This window comes from Callithrix jacchus, chromosome 22 (assembly GCF_049354715.1).
Source record: "Callithrix jacchus isolate 240 chromosome 22, calJac240_pri, whole genome shotgun sequence".
Taxonomy (NCBI): domain Eukaryota; kingdom Metazoa; phylum Chordata; class Mammalia; order Primates; family Cebidae; genus Callithrix; species Callithrix jacchus.
In genome coordinates, this window is record NC_133523.1 from 31,474,863 (window position 1) to 31,494,782 (window position 19,920).

The 19,920-nt window shown below is 53.9% G+C and overlaps 2 protein-coding genes and 1 long non-coding RNA gene across 5 annotated transcripts; 2 read left to right on the plus strand and 1 right to left on the minus strand.

Moving 5' to 3' along the window:
* Nucleotides 1-1,091: 1,091 nt before the first annotated feature.
* LOC144580724 (uncharacterized) lies at nt 1,092-7,595 on the minus strand. Its single transcript, XR_013530739.1, has 3 exons — nt 7,412-7,595; nt 6,796-6,909; nt 1,092-1,230 (listed from the first exon to the last, which is right to left on the minus strand). It is a non-coding gene; the product is annotated as an uncharacterized LOC144580724 (long non-coding RNA).
* On the plus strand, nt 3,466-7,576 carry FXYD1 (FXYD domain containing ion transport regulator 1). Of its 2 annotated transcripts, none has more exons than XM_035286379.3 (8): nt 3,466-4,373; nt 4,673-4,737; nt 5,203-5,235; nt 5,740-5,814; nt 6,065-6,101; nt 7,002-7,051; nt 7,247-7,307; nt 7,444-7,576. In XM_035286379.3, exons 2-7 carry the CDS (start codon nt 4,677-4,679, stop codon nt 7,267-7,269), a joined length of 279 nt encoding a protein of 92 aa, XP_035142270.1. In that variant the 5' UTR covers nt 3,466-4,373; nt 4,673-4,676; the 3' UTR covers nt 7,270-7,307; nt 7,444-7,576. The 2 variants fall into 2 exon arrangements, with proteins under 2 accessions (XP_035142270.1, XP_035142267.1); XM_035286376.3 differs by having other exon boundaries at nt 3,466-3,510.
* A 196-nt stretch (nt 7,596-7,791) lies between the features above and the next one.
* FXYD7 (FXYD domain containing ion transport regulator 7) lies at nt 7,792-19,841 on the plus strand. 2 transcript variants are annotated; one of them, XM_035286384.3, is made up of 6 exons: nt 7,792-7,892; nt 13,811-13,840; nt 16,570-16,644; nt 16,756-16,798; nt 16,966-17,006; nt 19,434-19,841. In XM_035286384.3, the coding sequence occupies exons 1-6, from the start codon at nt 7,862-7,864 to the stop codon at nt 19,454-19,456; spliced, it is 243 nt and encodes an 80-aa protein (XP_035142275.1). In that variant the 5' UTR covers nt 7,792-7,861; the 3' UTR covers nt 19,457-19,841. The 2 variants fall into 2 exon arrangements, with proteins under 2 accessions (XP_035142275.1, XP_035142276.1); XM_035286385.3 differs by having other exon boundaries at nt 16,756-16,789.
* Nucleotides 19,842-19,920: the final 79 nt, after the last annotated feature.

Sequence of the window (19,920 nt, forward strand, 5' to 3'; positions counted from 1 at the left end):
TCTGCCAGCCCCCTCCCCTGGCTCCTGGAGGGCGCGTTGGGCGCTGTCAGTGGGGCCGGTTCAGGTCCAGCTGCTCCCTCTGGTGGTCACACTCGGCAGGACCTCTGCCCGGCGCCAAGCCCATAGCTTCCCTGTTCTACCCTGAAATTAACCCTCGAGTGCTCAACACCCACTGGGGGGCGGCGCCAACCCAAGGACATGATAATGATGATGACAGTGATGATGAAGAAGAAGATGATGATGGTGAAGATGATGATCACGCCACCCCTTCTTCAGCGTCTACTCTGCTCCTGGCCTTGTCCTAAAAACTCACGTATTAACTCATTCTGATCTTGCTGCAGCCCTCTGAGGTTGGTGCTGTTATCATCACCACTATAAAGCAGGAGGAAGTGGAGACAGAGGTCAAAGAACCTGAACTTGAGGCTACCCAGCTGGGGGCACAGCCAGGATTCAAACCCAGGCATCAGCTCCAGGGCCGCTCCAGGTTATTTTGCATTCTTTCTTTGGAGATCAGAGTTCATGGATAGATGGATAATTGGTTGTTTTAATCTGGACTAATTTTTAGTCATTTGGATAGATTCTGTCCACTAAATAAGAAAAATAAGCAAATGACACTTGTTAGCCAACGCGAAATAATAGTAATGTTTATTCAGCTGGGACTAGGTGGCAATCTACTCACTCGGTCTTCACAGCCACCCTGTGAGATGGGCAGTACTGCTCTCCCTGCTTTACAGATGTGGAAACTGAGGCACAGGGAAGTTATGGGATTTGTTTCCAGGCTCTCGTCAGCTCTAAACCTAACCCCTAGGCTGCACCACCTATCACCTGGGGACAAGACTCGCCGTGTGATTGAGGAATGTAGGCAGCCTTGCTGGACACTGGTGCCCATGCCCAAAGCCTTGTTGGAGGATAAGGAGGCTTAACAGCACTAGCTCAGTGGTCACACAGATCTGGGTTCCAGGCCCAGTCCTGTGCGGCCTCAGTTTTCCCATCTGTCAAATGGGGGCAATCGTGGCACCCACTTCCCAGCTGTGGAGAGGACTCAGGTGATGGAGGCACCTCATCCTTTTGGGGTTCAGCACAGGTGGGCATCCCACAGTGGTTGGCAGGCTTTTGGGTGGGCTCGGGATCCAGGTCCTAGAGGAGGAGACCCCAGCAACTTGTGGTTTGAGCCATACCTTTCAGCTCTTGGCTTCCTCCGCTGACTATCGGGTATGATAAACAGGGTCCCTGAAAGTGAAGTTGGAGAGCTGAGTGCCAGGGACACAGAGGGGTCTGAACCTATTCTCATAGCATGCCCAGCCCAGCAGCCTCCTCACTCCAGTTCACAAGGAGGATGACAAGGACAATAATAATGGGTCAGGCATGGTGGCTCACGTCTATAATCCCAGCACTTTGGCAGGCTGAAGTGGGAGGATGGATTGAGGCCACGAGTTCAAGACCAGCCTGGGCAACATAGTGAAACCCCGACTGTACAAAAAATAAAAAAAATTAGCCAGGCACGGTGTGGAACCCTTGTAGTCTCAGCTACTCGGGAAGCTGAGGTGGGAGAATCACTTGAGCCAGGGAGTTTGAGGCTACAGTGAGCTAAGAATCGTGCCATTGCACTTCAGCCTGGGTGACAGCAAGACCCTGTCTCAAGCAAACAAACAAAAATGGAGTTAATGATAAGACAATGTCAAGTTCAGAGACCTCTGAACACTGCCCAGGATTACACATGTGACCTTAGTGATTTTTCCATTTTGGAGCATGAGAAAATGAAGCACAGGTCACAGGGCTGCTCATGTTCACATAACCAGGAGTGCAGTGCCCAGGCCTGATTCCAGGTCTCTGTCACAAGGACCTATAAACCTGGCCTGCCCATAGGGACGCCAGCTGTGCTGTCCCTGACAAGAGCTCAGGGAAAGGAAAGCATGGGGTCAAATACATATCTGTAGTTTTGGAACGTGTGAACATACAAATGCATCAGCCCGCATGTCTGTCACTGTGGCCAGCCATGTGCCCGTTCACCCAAGCACAGGGTGTGAACAAGTGTGTGTTTCTGCTTTTGTGGGTATGTGTGAGAGCGGCAGCTTGTCCTGTGTTTCTGCTTGTGTGTCTGTGTCTGTGTCTATGGAAATCTGTCTGTGTGTACACAGCTTGTGGCCTGCTATCTTTGGGGCTGCGTAGGCATGCTGGCTGCATGTCTATACCTTTGGGTTTTTTTTTTTTTTGTCATTCCTTTGTTTTAGTTTTCGAGACAGAGTCTTGCTCTGTCGTCCAGGCTGGAGTGCAGTGGTGTGATCTCAGCTCACTGCAACCTCCGACTCCTGGGCTCAAGTGATTCTCCTGCCTCAGCCTCCAGGGCGGCTGTGATTACAGGCACATGCCACCATGCCCGGCTAATTTTTGTATATATATATATTTAGTAGAGATGAGTTTTTACCAGGTTGGCCAGGCTGGTGTTAAACTCCTGGCCTCAAGAAATCCACCTGCCTTGGCCTCCCAAAGTGCTGGGAGTACAGGTGTGAGCCACCACACCCCGGCACATTAGTGTCTTTGACTGCATTTATGTGCAATGTGCGCATATTTGTGTGTTTCTGTGTGGCCATTTGTGGGTGGGTCTCCATAGCGAGGTGCATCTTTAAGGCCACTTTGTGAGTGTGGATGGTGGCGTGGCTGTGCTTTGACAGTGTCTCTGTATGGCCATCCATCTGCATGAGTGTGCGTGGGTCTGTGTAGACATAAACCTGCTTGTTTCGGTATTTTGTGACTGGCAGAAGAGGTGCTGGCTGTGTCCGGATCTTTGGGTTTCTCTATTGGTGTGTCATTCTGTGTGTGTCTGCCTCTGTGGATGTACATACATATGTGGTTTTGCCTGGTTTTGTGCCTGTGTATCTGGGTCTCTGGGATTCTGTGTGTGTGTGTGTGTGTGTGTGTGCATGTGTGTGTGTGGTGTGCATTGCTGGGGATGTCACCGCAGCAGATAGCATGCATGCACGCAGGAACACACACACACACACGCGCACACACACACACACACACACCCTCCCACCCGATAAAACAGCCCTATTAAGGACCCCTTGGAGCACTGGGGTCGGAGGTCAGTGGGCTCCTGGGCAGTCAGGCTGGGTGACCTTAGGCCCTGGCTGGGCCCAATTCCCAGGGGGCAGCCGCCTTAGCAGAGAAGCTCTCAAAGGCGTGTGTGTGTGTGTTCACAACCCTGTCCTTCACAATCCTCCTGGCCTCTCCAGCCTGCCTGCCGGCTGCCGGCTGCTCCTCCATCTGAGCTGAGAGAGTTAACCTAGCAGGCCAGGGCGGTCTGGGCTGGGGGCCGCCCCCTGGCCCCCCTCCAGCCCCAGCTCCAGTTACAGCTGCTGGTTGGGGAGGGCAAGGGTGGGGTGGGGCTGGGAGGGGAGCCTGCTGGGGGCGGTGCGTCCAGCACTGGGCCAGGGGGTCCAAAGTGCTCAGCCCCCAGGGCACAGCAGGACTTTTAGGGGCCTTCTTTCAGCAGGGGACAGCCTGATTGGGGTGAGCGTCCCCCACTCCTCCCCTCCAGGCCTCACCCCTGGCCTGGCTGGGTTGCCTATTTTGGGAGCAGGAGTGGCCAGCCCGAGGCTTCCCAGGCAGGCCAACCCAAGAGGGAGGGAGTGTGTTTGGGGCATTGGGTTCTACAGGGTGGGAGTGTGGGCAACTCCTCCCTGCCCCACTGGTGTACGTGTACCCTGGCAGGGTGTGTAGTCTGGACACGCACGTGTGCAGGGCTGGTTGCGTCACTGTTTGGGGGCACCAGGGGACCAGAGGAGGAGGACTGGAAGACTGACGGTGTTTACACCCCAGGTCTTGCTCCAACCAGAAGTTTGGGGAGAGGTTGTTGTCTCACGTCCATTCCGGCCCCAGTGCGTGTGTGTGTGTGTGTGATGTGTGCAGCCCTGCTCCGGCATGTGTCTTCTGTCTCTCAGGCCCACTCGCCTGGGCCTCATGTCACTTGCCTGACATCCGATTGTGAAAGATGTCACCCAGAGGCGGGCAGAGGGGCCGTCTTTTCCTTTTCTCTTTGCTGCCCAGGGAGGAGATGGGGTGGCCTTTCCCACAAGGGCAGCCTGTGTCGATGTGGCAGCCGGGCCTTACCCCGGCAGGGCTGTGCATGACCCCCCGAGTGGGGGAAGTCCGGCTGTTGCCATGGTGGCTTGAGCGAGCCGAATTCCTCCAGGGTGAAGTGGGAGATATTTATACCCGGGGTCAGGCCGGGAGCGGGCGGGCGGAGAGGGCAGGGTGCTGGGATTTCGAGGGGTGCAGTGAGGCCGAGTGTGTAAGCAGGTGGGACTTGGGCGTGCCCCGCTGTCTCCTGCTCCGTGTCTGTGTGAGCCGGCTCCTCCTCTCCCCCTGCCAGGGTAGGTCTGGGAACTGGGGGCCTGCTGCGGGAGGTGGAGGCCCAAGGGAGGACCCTGGGGACTATGTGTCTCACCCCTGTCCCTCTACGTTGTGTTGTTGTGTGACCCCATCATGGAGGTTATTTTGTTGACACTGTGTCCCCATGAAGCTTGGGATACCCCTGTTCCTTGAAGCCACCAAGCAAGAGAACAAACACTTCTGATTCAGTCCCTGGACTATCTCGACTTAATCCCTTGGGTTCAGGCCCTATGTTGGGGAACCAGGGCACACACTGCCTGACCGGTGGTGTCTCCCCCAGGATAATGGTGTCTCTTGGCCACATCTTGGTTTTCTGTGTGGGTCTCCTCACCATGGCCAAAGCAGGTAAGTGTAAGGGAGGCTGTCTGCCACCCACCTCAGCCCCAGGGGTGGTGGCGGGGGATCAAACCCCAAGAAAGAACCAAGCTGGAGACCCCAACCTAGACTGAGTAAGCTGGGTACCAAGAAGTTTGGGGTTTCAGTCACAGGCTGTGATTTGGGGGAGGGGAGAGGAAGCCCCAGATCAGGTAAAGGTTGGGTGGCATGGGGCTGAATCTCTGGTGGGATAACTGGGTCACAGACAGCCTGCTGTGAGTCAGGGAGCTGGAGCAGTAAGATGACCCCTGCCCCATCCAGAACAATGCAGAGAGGGCAGCTGGGACTGCCAAGGCAGCCCAGAGAGGGTGGGCAGAGTGCCTAGACACCCTTATACTCTCAGCCCAGCAAGGCAGAGCACCCAAATGGTTTCCTTATGCCCCTCCCTGTCCAGGACCCCAGGAAGCATTCAACCCCTGATTTCTCTCTTTCCAGAAAGTCCAAAGGAACACGACCCGTTCACCTACGGTGAGAGGGGTCTATCTTTGAGAGTCTCGGGGTACAGCCTGGCTTTGCTGGTCCTTCAATTCCTTGTCTCCCGTCCCCAGAGTCCCAGTGTTGATATCTCTGTCCTTCTCCTTCCCGTTGTCTTGTACTTCGTCTCTGATTCTGTCTACATCTCCCCCGTCTGTGTCTCTCTGAGTGGCTAGGTGAGCCGCCTCCGCGTTCTCTTCCTTTTGCCTGGGTCTCTATCAGCATCTCGTGGTCCGTCCTCTGCTTCTTCCCATCTTCTCTCCCGCTGTTCCCCTCCTCCCTACCCCCTCCCTCCTTTTCCTATACATCCTATACACCCCTCTCCTCTCCCTCGTCACCCACTTTCCTCCTCCCATGTCTGCTCCCCCTTAATTGATCTTATTTCTCCCCTCCTCCCTGCTGATCCTTTCTCCCTGTCCCCTCCTCCCCATTGTGCCCCTTTCCTATTCTACCTCCTCTCCTCCCTGCCCTCACCTTCCTCTTCTCTGCCTCCCACAGACTACCGGTCCCTGCGGATCGGAGGCCTCATCATCGCAGGGATCCTCTTCATCCTGGGTATCCTCATTGTGCTCAGTGAGTGCCCTAGCTCCGGGCCCCACCCTCTACCCCGCCTGTCCCGGGCCCCGCCTCTCCCCGCTCCGGCCCCTCCCCGGCCTTGCCCCGCCCACCCTGCCTCGGCTCCCCGGCCCCAGACCCCGGTCCCGCCTCTAGCCCCGCCCCGTCCCCTAAGCCCCGCCCCTCGCGAAGCCTAGCTGGAGCAACAGCGCCGCGTGGCGCCCGCCGGAAGGGAGCCTCAGTCTCTCCTACCTCTCCACCCTCACAGGCAGAAAATGCCGGTGCAAGTTCAACCAGCAGCAGAGGTAAGAAGCTCCACCTGGCCATCCCTAGCCCTCTCCCGCTCTGGAGGGCCCCGCGGGTGAGGCGGGAAGTCCCCCTGCCCCGCAGCCCGATCCCCATCAGCGACTATGTTTTAAGCACCTACTATGTGCCCTGGCCCAAGCCGAGCCATGGGCCCAAGCGAGGAAAAAAACCTCCCGCCCTTCCTGGCCGAGCTCCCAGGATAATGGAGGCGGTGGCCATGGGTTCCAACAGCCCACAGATAGAAAAATCACAAATCGTGATAACACGAAGTGCAGGAAAGAAGGAACGGCGGTGAAATGAGATCATCTCACACGCGGCTCAGTTTAGCTTGTAGTCCTGTTCCTAGCTCTTTGATTCATCTTCAAATAAAATGTTAAAGCATGGACAATGTTTGAATATGTTAGACAATTATAGATATTATCATAAGTAGTAGCCAATATTTATTGGGTGTTGTACCACGTGTCAGATACGGTTTCACTTCCTCTGGGAGGGAGGTGAGGTTATTAACTCCGTTTTACAGATGAGGAAACTGAGGCACAGGGAGGTAAAGTCACTTTGCTCAAGATCACTCAAGTGGAAGATGGGTTCTGGGTTTCCAACCCAGGCCATCACGTGGCAGTCTGCCAAATCCCCTTGACCATCCCTCCCCTACCAACTTCGTATCCCCGCCTCCAAATCCGCAGAGGTACTCACTGTTAACCAGCTTGGAAGCCTCCTGCCAGGCACTTAAGCTGCTCCTGGGTGCTCCTCACTTCTGGCGGACCCCGAGCCTGCTTCTCGTCCATATCTGGGCCTCCTTACACCAGTCTGAAAAGGAGGCTTGTACTTGGGGGCTGGTTCCTAGAAGGGCAGCCTCTCCCCGTTTCCATCCCGAAATCTCTCTGCTTCTGTCTTCCCAGGACTGGGGAACCCGATGAAGAGGAGGGAACTTTCCGCAGCTCCATCCGCCGTGAGTTTGGGGAGACCGGTTTTGGGGGGAGGGGGCTGGTTCCAAGGACCCCTTTTCCTGGCCCTCCCGGGTTGCGCAGAGGGAGGGACTGGATCTGAAAGTGGAGGGCAGGGAGTTGCCCCGCCGTGGGCCCCTCCTGCCCAGAAGCTGGGGATCCCCCTCTTAACTGTCCCCCGACCTCCGTGTTCCCCCCAGGTCTGTCCACCCGCAGGCGGTAGAAACACCTGGCACGATGGAACCCTGCCGAGTGCTGCAGGTCTGACACGGCGGGAGGAGGGAAGGGGGGAGGAAGAAAGGGCGGAACAGGGAGGGGGCCAAGTGCCAGGGTGGGAGGGCGGCGAGGGGGGGGGCTGGACGTACCCCCTCGCCTCTCATCCTTTTCACCCCCACAGGACTCCCCTGGCACCTGAGGTCTCCCACGCTCCACCTGCGCGCCCACCGCTCCCTCCGCCGCCCCTTCCCCAGCCCTACCCCGCAGACTCCCCCTGCCTCCCAGATTTCCAATAAAACGTGCATTCCTCTCGACAGCGTTTAGTCGGTTTCCGTCCCTCAGCGCGAAAATCCAGCGCTTCTGGACCCCAGCAGGGGGCGCCCCACCCTAGAGGAAGGGGCGGGGACGACAGTGGTGGGCGGGGGCGGGGGCGGGGGTGGCCTGCACGGGGGCGGGCTCCCCGGGCCCCCATTGGCTACAGGCACCCCCCCACGCCAGGGCTCCCCCCAGCTCCCCTCCACATCGGTCCGTCCTGCTTCCAGCTGCTGCAGCGCGCCTTCGCCGCCAAAGCATCCAGAAGCCCCCTGCTCCATCCGAGCATGGCGACCCCGACCCAGACCCCCACAAAGGGTGAGCGTCGTCTGGGGAGGGGGTTGTAGGGGGGCTCTGTGATCTGAAAGCCTAGGAGAGAGGGTGTTGGGAAATTCCAGCAATGGTAAGGCAGGGGAGTGAGGAGGGGGAGGTCCGCTCCTCCTGCGGGCGGAGGCCCCTGTCCTGCACCCCCCTGCTCGCCCCTCTGGGTCTCTGGGATACCCTCTCCCCGGCGGGCGACCTGTGCGAGACCTGAGGTTGGAGATTGGCAGTCCCGGGAGAAGGGATGCTCGGACAGGTCGCTATGGCAACCGGGTGGCTGGTCCGGCACCGTGGTGGTAGCAGACGGGAAGAGATGGGCTTGCAGGGTGGGAGCGGGTGGGTCTGCGGCCAGACACGCTCTGGAAGATTTCAGGGTCCCTGGGGTGGGCAAGAGAAGGGGAGGAGGTCCATGTCCCTCTTCTTTCCAGTGCTGTCTCCTGGGGTATATGTTTCCTGAAAGAGCCAGGTTCAGAGGAAAGGAGTGAGAGCTGAGGGAAGAGACAGAGAAGGGATAGTCAAGAGACAGAGGGAACCTGGAAGAGACAGAGACCAAGAAAGGCAGAAGATCCAGAGTCACAGACACAAAGACCCAGGAAGAAAAATAGAGGGACTCAGAGAGATTCTCAGTGGAAGGGAAAGGCAGGGAGCCATAGACAGACACAGAGAGAGAAAATGAGAGGCTGGGAGATAGTGGGATTGAGATCGCTGTGGAGAGAGAAGCAGAGACGGACCCATGGGGAGAGTGCAATAGAAAGAGAAGAAGGGAGCAGTCAGTGTGGGGTGGGGCCCAAACCACTGCAGTGAACCCCCATGGGTGGAAATGGGTGATGGGACCTTCCTTCCCAGCCCACAGCAGGGGTGGGTTCTAATCCCAGAGGTGCACTTGGTGTGCACATAGCTGCCCCTACTGCCCCCATACAGCCGCACACTGACTTCCATTCCACACCCATTAACCCAGTTATGCACCCGCTTAAACACCCGCTTCCACCGTCTACCCCTAATAACCCCCATTGCTCAGCTTGCTTCTGCAGAGAAGCAAGGCACAGACTGCTTCAAGAAAGAGCGGGTGCCCAGCCAGGGTCTCTAACACTGAGGGCAGGGCCAGGGGATGGATCAAAGTGCTGAGAAGCCCCTGGCAGTGAAGGGAACCCCAATCCCACTTATGGCTCCCTCCCTTCTGCGCTTCCCAGCAGGCGGGGGCTGCTGCACTGAGCCATATCTGCAGAATCCGAAGCAGGGCGGGGGGTGGGGGGGGCTGCAGAGGCTGGAAGCTACCCTAGGGAGAGGGGGCAGGGCTGAGGCAGCAGGCCTGGCAGGAGCCCAGGGCTTCTTTTTGCAGAGGTGGTGGTTAGCAGGATCGATGGCAGAGACGGGTAGAGGTGGGAGGACAGACTCTTCAACCCCACCTCTTCTGCCTCCCCCTTTCCCAGTCGCAGCATGAGAGGGGACCGCAGGTCTCAGGGAAATCCCGGGGGAGGAAAAGCATGTTGTGCATTACAAACTGCTTAAGGAAACTAATGAATGAATTGTTGGGGAGTGAGGGGGGTAAGAGGGGAGATCGTCTCCCTCCACCCTGCAGAGAATAGGAGGGAGAATTAGGGGTGAACAGAGAGGGATGCAGGAGCACAGGTGGGGCCGGGTCCCTATGCCTGAAATGGACCCTCAGCTTGGCCAGAAACCAGTCCTGCAGGGGCAATAGCAGGAGGTGCAAAAGGAGCAGAGGGGGTCAAGATTGAAACCTGCATCTCACACAGGACCCCACAGGGGACCCCACCCAGCCTGAGGTGCTGGGACCTATCACCTCTCTTCACCTCCCAAGATGCCCCAGTTGCCATAGTAACCACCTCCTTCCAGATATCTCCTTGGCAGCTGGCCAGGAGTAGTGCACATTCTTTTGCCTGACTTCTGGCCCCACCCTTAGCCCAGCCTCGCCTGACAGCCCAGGTTGCTGGGGCAGCAGGGACCCAAGGAGGATCTTCTGCATGGAGCACCAGATTCTGGCACAGGTGATCACCCAGTGGGCTCCCGAAATTTTGGGGAAGGGCAGGTGTGTGGAAAACAGGAGACAAATGAGACAATCCACCTTTTGCAGTCTCCTGCAACCTCAGAGTGCCTCATAATCATTCCTTCATTCATTCACCCCAGAAAACTTGAAGAGCCTTTCATAAATGTCAGGATGAACAGCAGCGATGAGTCAAACAAATTTACTCAGTCTCTGGTGGGGAAACTTACACGGAGCACGAGGGACCCTGAAACAGGGTTTGCCCATCTTGGTGCTTTAGAGTACTACCGTCCCAATTTTTGCTTTATTCAAATATACCTCATACTGCTACTTACCTAATTTTTTCCTTCAAAGGAGTAACTTTTTTGTTTTTATTATTTGAGACAGGGTCTCACTCTGTCACCCAGGCTGGAGTAGAGTGGCGCGATCATAGCTCACTGCAGCCTTAATGGCCTGGGCTTAATCTATCCTCCTGCCTCAGCCTCCTGAGTAGCTGGGCCTACAAGATGCTCAATGATACATCCAGCTAATTTTTGCATTTTTTGCAGCGATGGGTTTTGCTGTGTTTCCCAGGCTGGTCTCAAACTCCTGGGCTCAAGCAGTTCACCCAACTTGACCTCTGCCATGTTTCCCAGGCTGGTCTCAAACTCCTGGGCTCAAGCAGTTCACCCAACTTGACCTCTGCCATGTTTCCCAGGCTGGTCTCAAACTCCTGGGCTTAAGCAATTCACCCGACTTGACCTCCCAAAGTGCTTAGGATCGCAGGTGTGTGCCACCATGCCCAACTCAGGATTAGCTTTTTAAAAACAATGAACTTTATTTTGTATAGCACTATCACAAATGGAAAATTCATCTTCTTCTTCTTTTATCTTTTTTTTTTTTTTTGAGATGGAGTCTTACTCTATTGCCCAGGCTAGAGTGCAGTGGCACTATCTTGGCTCACTGCAACCTCCACCTCCCGGGTTCAAGCGATTCTCCTGCCTCAGCCTCCCTAGTAGCTGGGACTACAGGCATGTGCACCATGCCTGGCTAATTTTTAATAGAGATGGGGTTTCACTATATCGGCCAGGCTGGTCTTGAACTCCTGGCCTTGTGATCTACCCTCCTTGGCCTCCCAAAGTGCTGGGATTACAGGCATGAGCCACTGTGCCTGGCCGGAAAATTCATCTTCTCTTTGCCTTAAATTGAAGGCAGCATACAAGTAATCCGAAGCAGGTGATTTCACTTTTCTGGGTCTGGTGTCCCCCTTCCGGGAAATGGGGATGAAAATAGCACCCACAAGAAGCAGCTATGGGTGAAGTAGCTATGGGTAGCTATGAAGATTAAGAATAAATGCACTGATATCCACCAGATGCTTAGCAGGGAGGTGAGTGTGGAGTCAGTGCCATCCATTGCTGGTTACATCAATAAATAAAGGAGAAAACTAAATAATGCCACAAAATTCTGCCTAGATTTTATTGCCCGTTGAAGGCTTAGAGCCCAAGGCCTAAGGTAAAGGGGGAGATTAACAAGGGTTGGAAGGTGTTAAAGATACCTCAGAACCAACCTAAGACATCCTCTTTAAAGACTGGACAGAGACTGGGAAGGTTAAACTTACACATTGTGTGAATCATGGTCTTGCTTTGGGGCCACCTCTATCAGTCAGTTTCAGCTAGAGTATGCTGCGGTAACAAATAGTACCAAAAGTCTCAGGGGCTGATGACAACCAGCATTCATTTCTCACTTAGGCTGTATGTCCATCACAGGTTAACCAGTCACCAAAGAAAACTAGAGCAGTCACCGTCGTGAACATTCAGGCCACCAGGCTAAAAGTGAAACAGAGCTTTGGCTTGGTGGCCTGAATGTTCCTGAATGTTAAAGGCCCCAGCCTGGAAGTGACAGTGCACTTCTACTCACAGTTCCTCAGCCAGAATTAGTCACATGGCCCTACCCAACCTTCAGGGAGCCATCCATCTCTGAACCTGGAAGGGGGAAGAACATGAATGACATCAGGCATCACCCTGGCGCCCTTCCCCCTCTCCCCAGGTGACAGACAGTCTGCCAAATTCTGCTCTAGGCAAGGCCAAATGTAATAAGAACTATCAGAGGCATTCGAGAACCATCAGGATAAACTTGTTGAATGGGAAGGGTGTTCTGAGCTCTTCCACAGGAGAATGTGATTAGGGCCAGGATGGTGGGGAATGGAGAAAAGTGAATCCAGAGACACACATACTTTACGCACATTTTATCCACATGTGAACATTTCTGAAATCAGTATGTGTCTTCTAATGGATGGGAGCATTTCACGTGGCAGAATTCCAAACATATTCACACACACACACACACACACACACACACACGGAAAACTATTACAAACTCAATTTTGAAAATTAATTAATTAAATTTATTTATTTTTGAGATAGAGTTTTACTCTTGTTTCCCAGGCTGGAGTGCAATGGCACGATCTCGACTCACTGCAACCTCCGCCTCCCAGGTTCAAATGATTTTCCTGCCTCAGTCACCCGTGTAGCTGGGATTACAGGCATGTGCCACCATGCCCGGCTAATTGTTTGTATTTTTAGTAGAGATGGGGTTTCACCATGTTGATCAGGATGGTCTCGAACTCTTGACCTTGTGATCCACCTGCCTTGGCCTCCCAAAGTGCTGGGATTATAGGCATGAGCCACTGTGCTTGGCTCAATTTTGAATCTTAAACTTGATGGTGTCTTAGTAGTAAGCAATAATGGGCTGGGCATGGTGGCTCACACCTGTAATCCCAGCACTTTGGGAAGCTGAGGCAGACGGATCACCTGAGGTCAGGAGTTTGAGACCATCCCAGCCAACACAGTGAAACCCCATCTCTACTAAATATACAAAAATTAGCCAGAAGTGGTAGTGCACACCTAAAATCCCAGCACTTGGGAGGCTGAGGCAGGAGAATTACTTGAACCAAGGAGGTGGAGGTTGCAGTGAGCCAAGATCGCCCGGCTGCACTCCAGCGGAGACCCTATCTCCAAAAAAAGAAAAAAAATGAAATAAATGAAAAGAAAAAGAAATAAGTAACAAAGTAATGTGGTGTATGAATCAGCACAGCTCACATGTACTGGGTGGAGTGTCAGGAGTGAGTGGATGGTGGCAGAAGCAGCAGGTGGCTGTGGGAGCCCTCAGGAGACTGAGAGGTTTTGGGAGTGTTTAGGGGAAGCAGAGACATTCATTGGTCCACCAGTGGAAATGAGGTCTGTTTTAACGTCGTGGCGTCATGTGCAAGTTGGGGTGCATCTGTGTTTTTCAGGGAATGAGTCCATAGCTTGCATTAGACCTCTATGGGGCTCCAGAACCAGGATGGCCATGTACGGTTGGGTAGATTGTGCACTGCATAGAGGATGGCACTGACTGATGGAGTGAGTGGGGGCTGGAATCCAGCTTGGGCTGAGCTCTTCTGTCCTTGTGGCCTGCCATGAGGCCACATCATCCAAAGCAAGGGGTCTCTATCTGACTTCCACAAATAAATGACTGGCCCAGTGGCCCCACCTCGACCCTCAAAAATAATTAAGAAATCCACTGTTGGCTGGGCACAGTGGCTTACACCTGTAATCCCAGTACTTTGGGAGGCCAAGGTGGGAGGATCACGAGGTCAGGAGACTGAGACCATCCTGGCCATATGGTGGAAACCTGTCTCTACTAAAATACAAAAAAAAAAAAAAAAAAATTTAACCAGGTGAGGTGGTGCATACCTATAGTCCCAGCTACTTGGGAGGCTGAGGAAGGGGACCCAGGAGGTGGAGGTTGCAGTGAGCAAAGATTGTGCCACTGCACTCCAGCCTGGCAACAGAGCAAGACTCCATCTCAAAAAAAAAAGAAAAGAAAAGAAAAAAGAAAAAAAAATCAACTGTTTTTTTTTTTCTTTCTCTTTATCTCTGCTTCTTTCCCTCAGCTCCTGAGGAACCTGACCCATTTTACTATGGTGAGTGTTGAATTTGGGGATGGGGCTGGACTGGGGAGTGGCTGCAGGTGCTCACAGATCACTGCTGACGTGGCTTCAGATATGGCCACATGATAAGTGCTGGGCCCCTGGCCATGGGACCATATATATGGGTATGGTTCACATCAGCTGGGTTTGTGGAGGGCAGAACCAGACTGGGGAGCGGGGTGGCCTCACACACTCTCTGAGCCCCCTTCAGATTTCACTGGGATCTGGGCTGGTGCCTTGGTGTCGTCAGAGAATCAGATGAAGAAAAACCTTAGAATCAATAACTCTGAGGCCAGGCTACCTGGATTTGAATCCTGCCTTATCCGTTCACTAGCTGTGTGGCCTTGGGCAAGCAACTTTGCCTCTCTGGACCCTTCTATAAACAAGAGATAGTAATAGTTCCCACCTCCTAGGACTGTGGAAAAGATTTACCTGGCTGGCACCATTAAATTTCCTCCATGACACTGAAGCTCAAAGAAATTACCCCAGGCCTGGTAGATCTGGCTCCAGTTTCCCCTCTGAACACCTTCCTGTTGCCCCGACCTGACCCGTTTGCTCATTCATACTTTTCCCCTACATGTCAATTTCTCTCCTATCTCAGGGCCTTTGCACGTACTGTGATTGTGCTGGGAATGCTTCTCCTCTAGCTTTGCACACAGCTGGCTAAGGCTCCTTTTTATTCAAGCCTCAGATCAAACATAGACTGCTCTGCTGGGAGAGGCCCTCCTAAATCCCTGGCAAGGAAGAGCCACACCATGCCTAGCTGGGGTTGCATTATTTGTTTTGGGGGTTGTTTGTTTAATGCTTTATCACAATATGAAAGTCAACTCCTTAAAGGTTCCTTGGCCAGAATTAGTCACATGGCCTGGACCACTACTGGTAGGGTGAGTGCTCCATAAATTCATAACTCAACAAATATTTAGTGGGCACAGGCTCTATGCCAGGCAATGCCCCAAGCACCTGGAAACACTGCTGTGAACCACACAGACAAGAATGCAAGAATTCCTGCCCTCCTCCTGGACCTTCCACTCAATAGGAAAGAGACAGATACTAAAAAAAAAAAAGTATGAAGATTATATATTAGATAAGACTATTACTGGCCAGGCATAGTGGCTCATGACTGTAATCCCAGTGCTTTGGGAGGCTGAGGCAGGAGGATCGCTTGAGGCCGGGAGTTTGAGGCTGCAATAAACTATGATTGTGCTATTGTACTCTAGCCTGGGTGACACACAGTGAGACTCTAAAATTTATTTATTTATTTATTCATTTATTGAGACAGAGTCTCACTCTGTAGCCCAGGATGGAATGCAGTAGTGCAATCTTGGCTCACTGCAATCTCCACCTCCCAGGTTCAAGCGATTCTCCTGCCTCAGCCTCCTGAGTAGCTGGGACTACACGCCCATGCCACCACACTGAGCTAATTTTTGTATTTTTTTTTTTTTTTTTTTGAGACGAAGTTTCGCTCTTGTTACCCAGGCTGGAGTGCAATGGCGCGATCTCGGCTCACCGCAACCTCCGCCTCCTGGGTTCAGACAATTCTCCTGCCTCAGCCTCCTGAGTAGCTGGGATTACAGGCACGTGCCACCATGCCCAGCTAATTTTTTGTATTTTTAGTAGAGACAGGATTTCACCATGTTGGCCAATCTGGTCTTGAACCCTTGTCCTCCAGTGACCTGCCTGCTTTGGCCTCCCAAAGTGCTGGGATTACAAGCGTGAGCCACTGCACCCAGCTCTACAAAAAAATTTAAAAATTAGCTGGGCGTGGTGGTGTGTGCCTGTAGTCTCAGCTACTTGGGAGGCTGAGCAGGGAGGATCTCTTGGAACCCAAGAGGTAGAGAATGCAGTGAGCCATGATCACACCACTGCACCCCAGCTTGGGTGACAGAGTGAAAAGGTAAGAATATTATTAGACAAGAATAATTCCTATGAAGTAAAATAAAGGAATGAGATTGAAAGTGTGGAGGAGAGGATGGAAAATTCAAAATAGGACAGCCAGAGAAGATTTTGCTCACAGTCGAATAAAGCCCAGACGTCAGTGAGGGAAGGAGCCATGTGGGTATTTGGGGGAAGAGCTTTCAGGCTTCGGGAACAGCCTGTGCAAAGGCCCTGAGGTAGGATCATGCCGGATATGCCCCAGGAACAGTGGGGAGGTCATTGTGGCTGGAGTAGGATTGATGGGGAGAGTAAAGTGGGATGAGAGCTGAGGAGGAAAGGGACTGGATTCCACAGGGCTGTGAGGACCATAGTGAGGACTTTGGTTACTACCTTGAGGGCAGTGGGTGCGAGGGAGGGCTCTGAGTGGAGGAGGAACCTGATCTGACTCAGATGGCGATGGGTCCTTGTGGCTATTGGGGTTAGGGGTGTGGGCAGGGCAGTAAGACCCTAGAGAAGGCTGCTGCAGAGGCCAGATGGGCAACAATGGTGGACAGAACCAGGACCAGGGAGGAGGTGGTAGAGGAGAGTATTACGTATCAATCTAGGTGGAAATGCAGCGGGAGAGGACAGGGGAGGAGGGCAGAGGACACAGAGGGCAAGGGGAGCTAACAGTGCCCAAGCCCATGCCCTGCATCCTCACATTGGCCCCCTGGAGGAGTGTCCAGCATGGCCCACAGCCTCCCTGGGCAATTCTGGGCCCCTGGCTGGGCAGCCCAAAGCCAGGACTGGGACTCTAGGTGGAGCTGAGGTTCCACCCCTGCCTCGATATCCCCCTTTGTCTCCCACAGACTACAACACGGTGCAGACTGTGGGCATGACTCTGGCCACCATCTTGTTCCTGCTGGGTATCCTCATCATCATCAGTAAGTGCAACCCCTTTCTGGGCTGTCTCGGCCTCCACTTCCCCTGCCGGCTTCCGTCCATATCCTACACCCGATGTCCTGTCCTCTTGTTCTGTCTCTCTCTCCCAACAGGCAAGAAGGTGAAGTGCAGGAAGGCGGACTCCAGGTCTGAGAGGTCTGGCAGGAGTGGGCTGAGAGCGGGAGGGGGTGGGAGCAGCCTGGGGCCTTGGGGTGCCTCCCTAGCAGCCGGGCAGGGTCCGCAGGGGCCTGCCACATGTTTTCCCCAAAGCCTGTGGTTGCTGAACCTCTTTCTGCTTTTCTCTTTCATCTCTGCCTCCACAGCCCAACCTGCAAATCCTGTAAGTCTGAGCTTCCTTCCTCAGGTGAGGGTGAGAAACGGCATAGTTCTGGGAGGGTTTTGGTTGGGGCAGGGAAGGGAACCCTCAGAAGGGAAGTTGTGTGGATGAACCAGACAGGGTCGCCGCCGGCAGGCATCACAGGACAATTCCCTAGGAAGCTAGGGGCAATGCCGCAGATGAAACATGCTAAACCTGGCTGGGCACGGTGGCTCACGCCTGTAATTCCAGCGCTTTCAGAGGCCGAGGTGGGCGGATCACAAGGTCAGGAGTTGGACCAGCCTGGCCAATATGATGAAACTCCATCTCTACTAAAACTACAAAAATTAGCCAGATGTGGTAGTTTGTATCTGTCGTCCCAGTTACTTGGGAGGCTGAAGCAGGAGAATCACTTGAACCCAAGAAGCAGAGGTTGCAGTGAGCTGAGAACATGCCACTCCACTCCAGCCTGGGCAATAGAGCAAGACTCTGTCAAAAAAAAAGAAAAGGAAAGAAGGAAGGAAGGAAGAGAAAAGAAAGAAAGAAAAGAAAAGAAAGAAGGAGAAGAAAAGAAAGAAGGAAAGAAAGAAAGAGGCTAAACCATGGGGAGGCAGTGGGATGTGACGTATCCCAGAGTCCACAAAGATTCCCAGAAACAAATGCTCAACCCTAGAAAAGCCAGGACAAGCTGATTTCCCAGGAGAGAAGCCACAAGCCTGTGAAGAGAGGGGCGCCGCCATGTGGGAGGAGTTTTGCTAGTCAGGAGGGAGAGGCTTTCCAGACTTGATCTTTCGGCCAGGCAGATCCAGGATGAAATAGTCAGAGGAAAAGGGACCGAGGGAGGGAGGGAAGAATTCTGAATAACTGCATCAAAATAAGAAAGAGAGGGATGAATAGAATGCAGATTCTATTGGAAAAGGACAGATGGGATGTAGGGAGTGTGAGAATGGAGAAGAAAGCTGGGAAGTATGGAAGGGAGCGAGCGGGAGCGGGGAGAGGATGGAGGTGTTGGGGAGAATGTGGGAAGGAGGAGCACGGGAAGAAAGAGGTGGAGGGAGGAGGAGGGAAAGCAGGGTGGAGGAGGGAGAGTGGGTGCAGGCATGGAAGGTGCAAAGGGAGAGTGAGAGGGATGCAGGGCAAGCATGTAGACGAAAGATTCTGACTCCTTGGGGGTGTTTATTTTAATTATGTAAAAATATCTTGACCTGTTTTTAGTGGAAGTGCAGCCTTTCTGGAGACTTGTAAAAAACCAGAGATGGGAATTTCTGTGCCTCTTATAAAGTTCTTATAACCAAAAAAAAAAAAAAAAAAAAAAAGTGGGAGGTGGACACTGGATTATTCAATAGTTGGGGGTATTTGATGTGAAATTTGTGTCATTTTTTTTGAGCACCTACTATGTGCTCAAGATATTCTGTGCACAGAGTCTTGCTCTGTCACCCAGACTGAAGTGCGGTGGCACCATCTCAGCTCACTGCAACCTCTGCATCCCAAGTTCAAGCGATTCTCTTGCCTCAGCCTCCCAAGTAGCTGAGACTATAGGCATACACCACCACACCCGACTAGTTTTTATTTTATTTTTTGAGACTGAGTCTTGCTCTGTCACCCAGGCTGGAGTGCAGTGGCACAATCTTGGCTCACTGCAAACTCTGCCTCCCGGGTTCAAGGAATTCTCCTGCCTCAGCCTCCTGAGTAGCTGGGACTACAGGTGCAGGACACCACACCCGGCTAATGTTTTTTTATTTTTAGCGAAGATGGGGCTTCACCATGTTGGCCAGGATGGTCGTGATCTCCTGACCTCGTGATCCACCCACCTCAGTCTCCCAAAGTGCTGGGACTGGTGTTTCACCATGTTGGCCAGGATGGTCTCAAACTCCTGACTTCAAGTGATCCACCTGCCTCTGCCTTCCAAAGTGCTTGGACTACAGACCTGAACCTCCCCACCTGGTCTGTTTCATGTTTATTTAATGAGATATAAAACATGAGCAGGGCACTTATGGATGCCTGGGCCAGCGCGTGGGGTGGCCTTGGTACCTGGGGCACAGCTGAAGACTTTGCACAGGTTTCTGGCCTGTCCCAGGTGAATGATGGTCTGGAGTGGGTGGGAATGGGGGAATTTCCGTGGCACCCAAATGTTCAGGACAGGGAGTGTAGGAAATGAGTGGGGGTGTAGGAGGAGACTGAGGATGTGGAAGGGGACTCCCTTTCTGGCAGGGGACAGCCCAAAAAGTCCAGGTTGGATCTGGGGTCACCAGCCCCATGGCAGGCGTGTTTCTCTCCATGGCAGCAGCCACGAGGTGTCCCCAAGGGAACCAGACATTAGAGTGTGGGAGGCAAGATAGCTCCTCAGTGTTAGCTCAGGGGTGACAGTCCCTGGGGGTCTGGCTTCCATGGTGCGGGGGAATGGAGCGCCAACGAGCTGCGGGGAGGGAGGCAGTTTCCCGTCTCCGGTGGCTCAGTAACCCCCTCTCTCCCCAGCCCCTGGTGGCGGCGGCGTGTAACACCTGCCCGAGGAACCTCCGCTGCCGACCCTGCCTGAGTGCGGGAGCCTGAGGACCGGGTGGAGGCGGTGGGGACCCAGCCGCGCGCCGGGAGCGCTCCCCGGAATGAGCCGCCCCACCCACCCCAAGGCCGGAGCCGCTGCACCCCGCTGTCCCTCCCCAGGCCTTGGCAATGACGACCCCCCAAAGAGCCCATCTGCACCCCAGACCCGGGGCCTCAGGCCTCCAGCTCCCGGGATCCGGGAGTCCACCCCGCCCCAGCGCCCCCAGCATCCCCGTGTACGGCCCCCCTGCACCTCCTTGTCTCCTCCCCGAAGATCCGTCCCCCTGGCCCCTCGGTGTCCATGTCTTGAGCTTAATAAATGTGCATTTGGTTTTTTCCCTTGTTCTGTCTGTGTGTTCTCATCTGTGGGGCACGGTGGGGGCAGGGGTGCAAACGGAACCTGGGGTAGCTCTCCCCTGAG